The 13,626-nt window shown below is 39.8% G+C and overlaps 1 protein-coding gene across 1 annotated transcript in view; it reads left to right on the top strand.

Annotated features, from left to right (window-relative positions):
- Positions 1-13,626, top strand: part of LOC123933470 (cytochrome P450 3A12-like) — a 59,863-nt gene that overhangs the window by 28,060 nt on the left and 18,177 nt on the right. The window contains exons 7-11 of the mRNA XM_045992661.1: positions 500-613; positions 3,253-3,341; positions 4,633-4,781; positions 10,502-10,629; positions 12,180-12,246. Coding sequence (XP_045848617.1) covers positions 500-613; positions 3,253-3,341; positions 4,633-4,781; positions 10,502-10,629; positions 12,180-12,246 — 547 coding nt within the window. The remainder of the gene's footprint in view (positions 1-499; positions 614-3,252; positions 3,342-4,632; positions 4,782-10,501; positions 10,630-12,179; positions 12,247-13,626) is intronic.

The following is a 13,626-nucleotide window of genomic DNA, read 5'->3' as shown; positions in this document are numbered from 1 at the left end:
TCCTAATGGTTTTAGTCTTCAGTACTATTTTTTTTAAAGAATCACTGTATCAAGACATCTGCTTTTCCAGATTCGCATGCTGTACATATATGTAAATACTGAACTGCTCAGAAGCAACACACATTGCCAGTCTATTTGGCTGCCTTCCATCTTTGCAATTCTACTCTGCATAGTTTAAGAGAATGTACCAGTTGTTAATTGTGTGTATTCCCCTAGAGATGTAGTTTCCCTACCAAATTATTCCATACCATCTTTATATTGGAAAGGAAACTGGGACATAAAAGCTAGAAAGCATATCAGGTGGCTGGATGCCTCCTTCAACCTTGCAGGAAGCTAGGCGTTTGGGATTAATATCTATTAAGCATCTAGCATATGGCCTACTATTAAGTAGGCAGTCACAAAATATTTGGTGAGTAATTCACACCTATTTAACAGGTTTTCTACAAACTTGGAGATCTCCAAAACTTATGTGGGGTAAAATGTGTTTTTCTTTGATTAGTTTCTTGGTCCAGTGGGATTTATGAAAAATTCCGTCTCTATGTCTGACGATGAAGAATGGAAGAGAATACGAACATTGCTATCTCCAACCTTCACCAGTGGAAAGATCAAAGAGGTAAGAAAGAAGAGGATTTTAATTAAAAAGTTAAGGAATACATCTGGGGACAGGTAGGAAATAAGAACATATTCTATTTCTAGGGAGTAGTCTGCTCTATATTTGGGCTTCCCAAAAATGGTCTTTTCTCTTTCTGTCCTAGTAAACACATGATAAGATTTGTCATTAAATGTCTCTTACTCTGGCTGACTTATTTTGCTTAGCATAATACACCCTAGTTCTATCTACATTATTATAAAAGGCAAGATTTCATTCTTTTTGAAGACTGAATAATATTCCATTATGTTTATATGCCACATCTTTTTTTTTTTTTTTTAAGGTTCTCACTTATATGTAGAATTTAAGAAAGAAAAAAGATAAACGTATGGGAATGGGAAAAAAGAAGAAAGGAGGAGGGAAACAAGCCCTAAGTGACTCTTAAGGAGAGAACAAGCTGAGGGTTGGTGGCGGGAGGTGGGTGGGCTAGGGGCTAGATGGGTGATAGTTACTAAAGAGGGTGATTGTTGTGATGAGTACTGGGTGTTGTATGAAAGCGATGAGTCATTGAATTCCACTCCAGAAATCAATATTGCACTATATGTTGAGTAACACAATTTAAATTAATTAACAATTAGTTAAAAATAATTAATTATATTATATTGTTATATATTTATATATAAATTATATATATAATTAATTAAAAATAAAACTAAAACAATTTTTAAAAATTAATTAAGTAAACACAATTTAATTTTTTTAAAAAGTCCCTTACTGCTCCATGTTTGTGAAAGCCAGATCATTCTTGGACTTGATTTTCCAATTTAACTTCAGGTGGTGGTATATTTTATGCTCATCTGCAAAGAGAGAGAGTTTGACTTCTTCATTGCCAATTTGGATACCTTTTATTTCTCTTTGTTGTCTGATTCCTGTTGCTAGGAATTCTAATACTATGTTGAACAAGAGTGGTGAGAGTGGGCATCCTTGTCATGTTCCTGATCTCAACGGGAAGACTGCAAGCTTTTTCCCATTGAGGATGATATTTGCTGTGGGTCTTTCATAGATAGATTTTATGAAGTTCAGGAATGTTCCCTCTATCCCTATACTTTGAAGCGTTTTCATCAGGAAGGGATGCTGGATTTTGTCAAATGCTTTCTCTGCATCAATTGAGAGGACCATGTGGTTCTTCTCTCTTCTCTTGTTGATTTGTTCTATCACATTGATTGCTTTGCGAATGTTGAACCATCCTTGTAACCCAGGGATGAATCCCACCTGGTCATGGTGGATAATCTTTTTAATGTGCTGCTGGATCCTGTTTGCTAGGATCTTGTTGAGAATCTTAGCACCCATATTCATCAGTGATATTGGTCTGAAATGTCTCCAAAGGCAAAAGAAACAAAAGGGAAAATGAACTTTTGGGACTTCATCAAGATCAAAAGTTTCTGCACAGCAAAGGAAACAGTCAACAAAACAAGAGGCAACCCACGGAATGGGAGAAGATATTTGCAAATGACAGTAGAGACAAAAGGTTGATATCCAGGATCTATAAAGAACTTCTCAAATTCAACACACGCAAAACAGATAATCATATCAAAAAATGGGCAGAAGATATGAACAGACACTTCTCCAACGAAGAATACAAATGGCTATCAGACACATGAAAAAATGTTCATCATCACTAGCCATCAGGGAGATTCAAATTAAAACCACATTGAGATACCACCTGACACCAGTTAGAATGGCCAAAATTAGCAAGACAGGAAACAACGTGTGTTGGAGAGGATGTGGAGAAAGGGGAACCCTCTTACACTGTTGGTGGGAATGCAAGTTGGTGCAGCCACATTGGAGAACAGTGAGGAGACTCCTCAAGAAATTAAGAATAGAGCTTCCCTATGACCCTGCAATTGCACTACTGGGTATTTACCCCAAAGATACAGATGTGGTGAAAAGAAGGGCCATCTGTACCCCAGTGTTTATAGCAGCAATGGCCACGGTCGCCAAACTGTGGAAAGAACCAAGATGCCCTTCGACAGACAAATGGGTAAGGAAGATGTGGTCCATATACACGATGGAGTATTATGCCTCCATCAGAAAGGATGAATACCCAACTTTTGTAGCAACATGGATGGGACTGGAAGAGATTATGCTGAGTGAAATAAGTCAAGCAGAGAGAGACAATTATCATATGGTTTCACTTATTTGTGGAGCATAACAAAGAACATGGAGGACATGGGGAGATGGAGAGGAGAGGGAATTGAGGGAAATTGGAAGGGGAGGTGAACCATGAGAGACTATGGACACTGAAAAACAACCTGAGGGTTTTGAAGAGGCCAGGGGTGGGAGGATGGGGAAACCAGGTGGTGGGTATTAGGGAGGGCACGTATTGCATGGGGCACTGGGTGTGGTGCAAAAACAATGCATACTGTTATGCTGAAAAGAAATTTTTAAAAATTAATTATATTTTTATATTTTTATATATTTGTATATAATTTATATATATAATTAAAAATAAAAATAAAACAATTAATTTTTTTAAATTAATTGCATAAACACAATTTAATTTTTTAAAAAAGTCCCTTACTTCTCCATGTTTGTGAAAGCCAGATCATTCTGGGACTTGATTTTCCAATTTAACTTCAGGTGGTGTTATATTTTGTGTGTAGATGTTTCCCATCATTGGCCAGTATGGAGATGTGTTGGTGAGGAACCTGAGGAAGGAGGCAGAGAAAGGCAAACCTATCAACTTGAAAGAGTAAGTAGGAGTCCAGTTGCTGGGATTCCAACTCTGTCACGACACTTTCCAGCTGCTGCCGTAAAGCCCAGTTCTTACTGTTGAGTTACTCCAGCAAACAAGCTGAAGTAGGCGTCTGGTGTTAAACTCCGATGGGTGAGTCACGAAGAGGTAACTCACCTAGAAAGGCAGGGCAGCCAGAAGAGAGAGCATTGGCTCCTGCTTTCGGGAGCAAGGATTAAATTATCTACTTAATTGTCACTTTGGTTATTCTGGAAGACCAAAATACATTCTTGAAATGAAGAAACAGAATTGTACCCAAGTTTTGAGAGTAGAATGTGTGCAGTGGTGGGAGGGGAAGGTACATATTGGCAGGCAGTAGGTGGGGCAGGAAAGTTACAAGGTGGAATACGGGACAACTTTTAAAAGTTTCATGATTTTTTTGTGTGGATATTTGCGGGGCTCGATCCCAGGACCCTGGGATCATGACCTGAGCCGAAAGCAGAGGCCCAACCCACTGAGCCACCCAGGCACCCCTAAATTTGGGTATTTTTTAATCATGCAGAAGTAACTGAGGTACACTGGGTTATCCTGTGAAAACTAGGAGCATATGATCACCTAGTTATGGGCTTCCGTGAACCAGTTTTGGAGTGATCTACTATTTTTCTGGGAACATTCATAGTTCTCACATTTTCCAAAAATGAATGAGTCCTCAGGGCAATCTCGGTGAAGATGAGAAGATCCGTGAAGATGAGACAGAGTGGGTCTTGCAGGACACTTAGCCAGGGTGTAGAGAAGGAGGGATGGTGTTCTTGGCAGCGCAGAACAGGGTGTTGGTGTTCTGTGATGTGCTGAAGAGGAATCAGCTCTGAGCACAGATACTGTGGTGAGAGAAGATCCAGATCAGTTTCACGGATCTTGACTCCACGAGGAAGAGTTAATTATCCCACCATTTGTCCTGCTCAGACACAGCGCTTATCCACCTTCTGCTGCCCATACTCAAAACATGCTACTGTAATTTGTCCAACTTCGGGTCTCTATCCCTTCGTGACTAAGCTCCTTGAGCTCAGAGGTGTGTCTAACATGTCGCAGGGTCCCCATCACCCCTAACACAAGGCCAGCTGCATCACTGGCACCTCACGAGCACCTCGTGAGTGAGTGTGATGGCACCTAGACTCTTCAGATGAAGCAGCAGCTGGTTCTGAATGTGCGGTTTTTGTCTTGTCTGGACGTCGGAATCTACGTGCACGTTTTGCTGCATGTGTTGAGAGGTGGTGATTTTAATTACACACGTTTTTTCTTTCTCTCACAGCATCTTTGGGGCCTACAGCATGGACGTGATTACCAGCACATCGTTTGGAGTGAACATCGATTCCCTCAACAACCCACAGGATCCCTTTGTGGAAAATGCCAAGAAGCTCTTCAGATTTGAGTTCTTTGACCCACTTTTGTTCTTAATATGTATGTACACTACTGTTTTTTCTTTTCTCTTTCTCTTGCCTTTTTTTCCCTCCCTTCCTCCCTCCCTTCCTTCCTCCCTCCCTCCCTTCCTTCACTTTTTTCTTTCTTTCTACAATAGGTTTATTGAGATATAATTCACTTATTATATATGTTACCCATTTAGAATATAAAATTCAATGGTTTTTATGACCTTAGTATCTATCAACGAATGAATGTAGAAAATGTGTACACATACACACATACACACACGTATATACATACATACACAATGAAATCTATTTAGCCATAACAGGAAGGGGATCCTATATTTGTGACAACATGGATGGAACTTAAATAAGTTAGAGGAAGACAAATTCTGTATGGGCTTACTTCTACATGGAATCAAACACCCCCCCCCCCCCGAAACCAACTTCATACAAAAACAAGGTGAGATTTGTGATTACTAGAGGCAGGAGTTACGGGGGTGGGAACTGAATGAAGGTGATGAAAAGGTACAAAGTTTTGATTATAAGATAAAAAAGCTGGCTTGTAATATACAACAGGATAAGTCTAGTTAACACAGCTGTGTAAATTGTTTCAAAGTTGCTACGAGAGTAGATCCCAGAAGTTCTCATCACAAGGATTAAAAAATTTTATTTTGTAAATACATGAGATGATGGACATGTTATTATGGTAATCATCTCTTGATATGTGTATGCCAAAGCCTTATTCAGTACCTTAACTTGTATAATACTGTATATCTGTAAACTCAAACTGAAAAAAAAAATGGTTTTGGTGCATTCAAAAATATGTGCAACCATTACTATAGTCAATTGTTAGACCATTGTTGCCAACTCAGAAATCGGTACTTTTTTACTATCACTACCTACATTCCTTAGTCCTAAGCAGCCAGTAATCTACTTTCTGTCTTAGTAGATTTGCCTCTTCTGGATTCTTCATAGAGGCGGAACCATAGAACATCTGATCTTTGTGGCTGCCTTCCTGCGTTACTGTAATGTGTTCAAGGTTTATCCATGTGGCACCATGCATCAGTACCTTCTTTCTTTTTATGGCCAAAAAATATTCCATTTTGAGGACATACTGCATTTTATTTATCCTTTCATCATTTGATGGACGTTTGGGTTGTTTCCAGCTCTTGGCTATTTTGGGTAGTGGTGCTATCCACATTCACACACAGGTTTTTGCTTGATTGCCTGTTTTCAAGTCTCTTTGGAATGGACTCAGGGGTGGAATTGCTAAGGTATGTAGTTAATTCTGTGTTTAAGTTAATAAGGAACTGCCAAACTGTTTTTCCATAATAGCTACACCATTGTACATTCCCAGTAGTAAAATGTGAAGGTTCTGATTTCTCCGTCCTTTCCAACACTTGGCCAACACTTTTCTGTCTTTTTTAATGATGTCTCTTTAATAATCCACTTTAATGGGTGTGCTCTTGTTTTGCATTCTCTTTTTTTATTTAAGATTTTATTTGTTTATTTGACAGAGATCACAAGTAGGCAGAGAGGCATGCAGAGTGAGAGCCGGATGCGGGGCTTGATCCCAGGACGCTGGGATCATGACTTAAGCTGAAGGCAGAGGCCTCAGCCCACTGAGCCACCCAGGTGCCCCTGTTTTGCATTTTCTAATGGCTAGTGAGGTTGAACCACTTTTTATATGCTTGTTGGCCAATTTCTTAAACATTTCTTTTCAGTGTTCCAGAATTCATTGTTTATGCACCACACCCAGTGCTCCATGCAATTCGTGCCCTCCATAATACCCACCACCTTGGTGTCATATCTAAGAATTCATTGCAAAATCTGAGGTCATGAACACACCTGAGTTTTCTTCTAAGAATTTTGTAGTTTTAGCTCTCATATTTGGGTCTTCGATTCCTTTTGGGTTTATTTTTGTATGAGGTAAGAATTCAACTTCATTCTTTTGCGTGTGACTATCCTCTTGTCTCAGCACCGTTTTTTGTAAAGACTGTCTCTCTCCATTGAATGGTCTCAGAAACCTTCTCAAAATTCCACTGACCATAAACACATACGTATATTTTTGGAGTCTAAATTCAATTCCACTGATCTGTATTCCTTTCTCTACGCCAGTACCACATTGCCTTGATCATCATAGCTTTGTGGTAAGTTTCGAAATGGGAACCTGGAGTTCTACAACATTATTCTTCTCATTTTTCAAGGTTGTTTTTGGCTGTTCTGGGTCGCTTACAATTCCATATGATTTTTTTATTATTATTATTTTTATTTGTTTATTTTCAGCGTAACAGTGTTCATTGTTTTTGCACCACACCCAGTGCTCCATGCAGTACGTGCCCTCCCTATTACCCACCACCTGGTTCCTCAACCTCCCCCCCGCCACCCCTTCAAAACCCTCTGGTTGTTTAGAATGCCGATTCTTACAAAGTACCCTGCTAGGATTCTGACAACAGAATGCATTAATCTGTAGATCGATTCAGGAAATCTTGCCATCTTGATAATGTTAAGGTTTCTGATCCGTGAACATGTGATGTTTCTCCATTTACATATCTTCTGTAATTTTTCTCAACAATTTTTGTAGTTTCCAGAACATAAGTTTTGCACTTCTTTTGTGAAAGTTATCCTTAAGTATTTTATTGTTCTCGGTGTTACTCTGAATGGAGTTTTATTCTTAATTTCACTTTTGGATTGTTCATTGCAGCATATAGACATACAATTGATTTTGTATGTGGATCTTGTATCCTGAAACCCTGCTAAACTTTATCAGTTCATTCCTCCAGATTTTCTATATACAACATCATGTTATCTGATAATACAGATGGTTTTACTTCTTTATTTCTTTTTTTCTTAAGATTTTATTTATTTATTTATTTGACAGAGATCACAAGCAGGCAGAGAGAGAGGGAAGCAGGCTCCCCACTGAGCAGAGAGCCCGATGCGGGGCTCGATCCCAGGACCCTGAGATCATGACCTGAGCTGAAGGCAGAGGCTTAACCCACTGAGCCACCCAGGTGTCCCTACTTATTTCTTATACGAATGTCTTTTTTTCTTTTTCTTGCCTACTTTCCCAGCTAGAACCTTTAGTACAGTGTTGAATAGAAGTGGCAACAGGCACTAAAACAAGGCAAATACTTGTTTTGTTTTTAATCTTAGGAGAAAATGCCCAGTCTTTCACTGTTAAGTATGGTGTTAGCTATGAGCTTTTCATGGATGCCCTTTAATAGACTGAGAATATTCCTTTCTATTCCTAGTTTGATGAGTGTAATTATTGCAAAAGGGTATTGCATTTTTGTCAAATACTTTTCCACAGCTATAGAGATGATTATATTGTTTTTGTGTTTTATTCTGTTTATTCTGTTGATAGAGTGTATTACACAAACTCACATTGCTGGGATAAACCCCTCTTAGTTATGGTATATCCTTCCTTTGTTTGGTGTGTTGCTGGGTTCAGTTTGCTAGCATTTTGTTGAGGGTTTGTGCATCCGTGTCATAAGATACATTGGCCCATAGTTCTCTTTTGACATGATACCTTTGTCTGTTTTTAGTATCAGGGTAATACCTCCCTCATAGAGTATGTCTGGAAATACTATGTCCTCCTCTCTTTGGGGAAGACTGGTTTAGAATTGGTGTTGATTCTACTTTCAATATTTGGTAGTGGAGTTTCTTCACTACCAACTCAATGTTTTACTTGTCTTTAAGATTGTCTACTTTTTTATGTCCGTTTCCTGTTTGTATCTCCCTGGGAATTTTTCTGTTTTGTCTAAGTTACCTAATCTATTAGTATGTTCTTGTTCGTAGTATTACAAGATACCGCCATATTATTGTGAGATACCACCTCACACCAGTCGGAATGGCTAAAATTAACAAATCAGGAAACAACAGATGTTGGCGAGGGTATAAGAAAGAGGAATCCTCTTACAATGCTGATGGGAATGCAAACTGGTACAGACACTCTAGAAAACAGTATGGAGGTTCCTCAAAAAGTTGAAAATAGAGCTACCCTATGACCCAACAATCGTACTACTAGGTATTTACCCAAAGAATACAAAAAGGGGCACCTGCACCCCAATGTTCATAGCAGCTATGTCCACAATAACCAAACTTGGAGAGAGCCAGGATGTCCATCAATAAGTGAATGGATAAAGAAAGTGTGGTATATATATACAATGGAATATTACTCAGCCATCAGAAAGGATGAATATTTACCATTTGCATCGACATGGGTGGAACTGGAGGGTATTATGCTGAGCAAAATCGGTCAATCACAAAAAGACAATTATCATACGGTTTCACTCATATGTAGAATATAATAAACAGTGCAGAGGATCATAGGGGAAGGGAGGGAACACTGAATGGGAAATCATCAGAGATGGAGAAGAAAAACCATGAGAGACTCTTATCTACAGGAAACAAACTGAGGGTTGCTGAAGGGGGAGTAGGTGGCGGGATGGGATAACTGGGGAAAGGGCATTAAGGGGGAGCATGTGATGTGATAAGTACTGGGTATTACATGCAATTGATGAATCACTGATCTCTGCTTCTGAAACTAGTACTATACTATATGTTAATTAATTGAACTTAAATAAAAAAATTTTTAATGAAAAATAAAACCTTTTTAATGTTAGTACAAATCTCCCCTTTCATTTCAGATGATAGAATTTGAATCTTTTCTCCTTTTCTCTTGATCGTCTAGCTAAAGGTCTTTTGAAAGAAATCAGCCTTGGTTTCCTTGATTTTTTTTTTCCTATTGTTTTTTTATTCTTCATTTCATGAGTTTCTCCTCTTGTCTCTATTATTTGCTTCCATCTGCTTGCTTAATGTGCAGTTTGGTCTTGTTATTTCAGCGTGTTTAAGATGGAAAGTTAGGTTGTTGATCTGAGATCTTGGTCCATTTTGAATGTAGACATATAGCAGTTTTTCTCTCTGGTGACTGCTTTTGCTACATCCCTTGAGTTTTGGTATATCAGACACATTTTATCAGTCTCCAAGGAACTCCTAAGTGCCCTTTTGACTTTTTCTTTGAAGCATTGTTATATAGCAGTGTCTTGTTTAATTTCCACATATTTGTGAGTTTCCTAATGTTCTTTCTGTTCTTGATTTCTAATTTTATTCTATTGCAGTTGAAGGGCATACTCTGCGTTATTTGCATCCGGACAACAATTTCTTAAATGGTACAATTAATTGAAGTAGCATATTATGGTCTGGTTTATCCCAAGAGGTTCTTTTTTTTTTTTTTTTTTTTTTAAGTTTGTTTTTTTTTTAATTTTTCATTTTATTTACTTGACAGAGAGAGAGAGATCACAAGTAGGCAGAGAGGTAGGCAGAGAGAGGAGGAAGCAGGCTCCCTGCGGAGCAGAGAGCCCGACACGGGGCTCGATCCCAGGACCCTGAGATCATGACCTGAGCCGAAGGCAGCGGCTTAATCCACTGAGCCACCCAGGCACCCCATCCCAAGAGGTTCTAGTCCAAAAGATAAAAGGCTAAGAGGTCTAGGAATGTTCTCCTGTTCCTTTAGTCACTCCAGAAATATCCACGAGGCCACTGATCTCACTACTGTAGTGGTGGCCTTACAAATGACTTGCGCCGGCTTAGTCCTTGGCTTGAAAGTTGAAGGAAAGGACATAGAGGGAATGACTCCTAGTTTCAATGACTCCTTGTGTCTTTGCTTTTCTAATTGGTAGACCGAATTATAATTGCTCTGGGTAAATGTTCCATTTTCACGGTGCTTTCCGTTGTTCTTTTTCCTTACAGTACTCTTTCCATTCCTTACCCCGGTTTTTGAAATATTCAATATCTCTGTGTTTCCGAAGAGGGTTACTGATTTTTTTACAAAATCTGTAAAAAGGATGAAAGAAAGTCGTGTCAAAGATGAACAGAAGGTAAATCTGTTGATCGTTAACATGCAGTATTTTACTTTTTGATAATTGAGCTGTGGTGTGTGCTCTTCTATGTGTGTTTTTTTTTTAAATTTGTTTATTTACAGCATAACAGTGTTCATTGTTTTGGCACCACACCCAGTGCTCCATGCAGTACGTGCCCTCCCTATTACCCACCACCTGGTTCCTCAACCTCCCACCCACCCTCCCCCCCCCCCCCCCCCGCCCCTTCAAAACCCTCTGGTTGTTTTTCAGAGTCCATAGTCTCTCATGGTTCATCTCCCCTTCCAGTTTCCCTCAACTCCCTCTCCTCTCCATCTCCCCATGTCCTCCGTGTTATTTGTTATGCTCCACAAATAAGTGAGACCATATGATACTTGACTCTCTCTGCTTGACTTATTTCGCTCAGCATTTTTAGGGTGGATAGAAAAATGCGGTATTCAGATCAGAAGAGTTCTGTCATTTCGGGCAGAATGAAGAAGGTGGAGGTTTAGGAGCCAAAGAGACAACAATTAAAATTTAGTAATAAGCATGGCAATTAGTATGTCACTGCATAAGATTTGTTGAGAGAAAAACTACCACTTCCCCTCAATAAATTGTCAGAGGATAAAAATCACTATGTAAAAATCACTTTCCGGGTAGTATAATTTTGCCATATCTTACATTGGCAGAGATCCCTTCCATTTCAAGCCTTTACTTCACACATTCTCCAGTGAAGTTCCTAGCAGACACCTGGTGTCTGTGTTAAATTTGAGCTTGTGATAGGCTGGAGTGGGCAGGAGACTGCAAGATGGCTAAGCCCGCTTTGCCTTCCTGAGACCTGGCAGTCAGAACAAGGATGTGTGTAAGACAGGGATACAGGGCTGGGTGCCTCAGGATGTCACTGAAGATTCCAGAGTGCTGGAAGGGTGGGGCATTGGAAGATGCTGACACAGAGGTTGCTGGTGGACTCAGCAGAGGTCAGGGGATTGATCTATGTGGCCATTCATTAAGAACTGAAGCTGGAGAGGGGCACCTGGGTGGCTCAGTGGTTTAAGCCTCTGCCTTCGGCTCAGGTCATGATCTCAGGGTCCTGGGATCGAGCCCCGCATCAGGCTCTCTGCTCAGTGAGGAGCCTGTTTCTCCCTCTCTCTCTGCCTGCCTCTCTGCCTACTTGTGACCTCTCTCTCTGATAAATAAATAAAATATTAAAAAAAAAAAAAAAGAACTGAAGTCAGGGACTTTCTCTTAAGGAACCAGGCGTGACAGGACAGGGAGCAGACAACTCTTTGGCCAGAAAGCTATATTCAAAAGCCAGACGAGCTGAAGATCAGAGAGGGCAAGAACCAAAAATCAGTTGGACATGATGGCTGGATTCCTATCAGAGAAACATTCTGCCCTGCAAGTTTCATAACTGGGTTTTTTTTTTTCACTGATGATTTGGGCAACACTATTCAGACTTCTGGCCATAAAGGGTCAATATTCTCAGGAAAGAAGTTAGATACCACACCCCTGATTTATTTCTGACTTCCTAAGTGACATTTTATCATTGAAACTTCTCTTTCTACTTCCAGCACCGAGTGGATTTTCTCCAACTGATGATTGACTCCCAGAATTCTAAAGAAACAGACACCCATACAGGTGAGCAAGGAGAGCTTCTGAGGGCCAGCAATGGGGAGGTTCAGAGGCAAGAGGTGGTTCTGAGATGCGAAGGAAGATTTTAGCAGATGGAATTTCTGCAAATTGAAGAAAGACACATGTTCAGATATAAAGGGTAGCCAGAACCACTTTCCAGAAGCATGCAGCCACAACTCTGTTCAGTACTTGAAGGGCAGCCATAAACATGGCCGTCGGTGGACTGGTCTGCATCAGAACTCTTGGGGAGCTTCCTTCCAATGTCAATTCTCCGGTCAAATCAGACCCTCTGAATGGGAACCTCTACCTAAAAATTTGCATCAAGTCTTTTAATCACATCAGGAGGCACTTGGGCCCAGTGTTGGTGACCTTCACCTGGAACACTTGGTTGAACTTGTGTTCACTGCCTTAATGTGCTATAAAGTTTTATTTCTCATTTTGTAATTAAGAAGTGACTGGTGCAAGATGCCTTTGCGACTGTGTAAATACTGTGTTTTTCTTCAAACATTCATCTACTACTTTTATTATCCATGGACGGTATTTAACTGAAACCATTATTCCTGTAATGGCTTCAAAATGGTGACTTTCTAATCCCATCATTTCTTCTACATTTATGGGTGATAGTCCATTATAAGGGAGCTTCACGTTCTCTCTCATTAATTTATTTATGTCCGTCTGATCTCATATATTGCTAACTTAGTCTCTTAAATCATTCTTTATTTGGATCCTCAAATTCACTCAGGTTTGTCCATTGGAAGCCCTTGCAAGTGGGATCCTGTGTGCTTTCTTTTCTCTTTACTCCTTTTCTTTTCTTTTCTTTCTTTTTTGGGGTTTTGTTTTGTTTTGAGTAGATTTTTTTTTTTAAGATTATTTGTTTATTTATTTATTTATTTGAGAGACAGAAATCACAAGTAGGCAGAGAGGCAGGCAGAGAGAGAGGAGGAAGCAGGCTCCCTGCTGAGCAGAGAGCCCGATGTGGGGCTCGATCCCAGGACCCCGGGACCATGACCTGAGCCGAAGGCAGAGGCTTTAACCCACTGAGCCACCCAGGCGCCCCTTGAGTAGATTTTTTAATAGCAGCTTTAGATTCAAGCAATATTGAGTGAAAGGCACAGAGATTTCCAGTATTTTCCACCTGCACACAGCCACCCCCACTTTCAAAATCTCTCCGCATGTGCTAATTTTGTCACAATCAGTATACATACAATGACACATTATTACCGTTTAAGTCCATAGTTTAAATTAGGATTTATTGTTGATGTGATATTTCTATGAGTTTTGACAAATGTGGAATGGTGCATATCTACCATTATAGTACATAGAGTTTCCTGTATCCTTTTCACAGATTACTGTATGAGCACTTGTTGCTTCTGACATGAGACATTC

This window comes from Meles meles, chromosome 21 (assembly GCF_922984935.1).
Source record: "Meles meles chromosome 21, mMelMel3.1 paternal haplotype, whole genome shotgun sequence".
Classification (NCBI taxonomy): domain Eukaryota; kingdom Metazoa; phylum Chordata; class Mammalia; order Carnivora; family Mustelidae; genus Meles; species Meles meles.
Note: the sequence above shows the minus strand (reverse complement) of the source record. Positions and strands in the feature narration are given on the sequence as shown.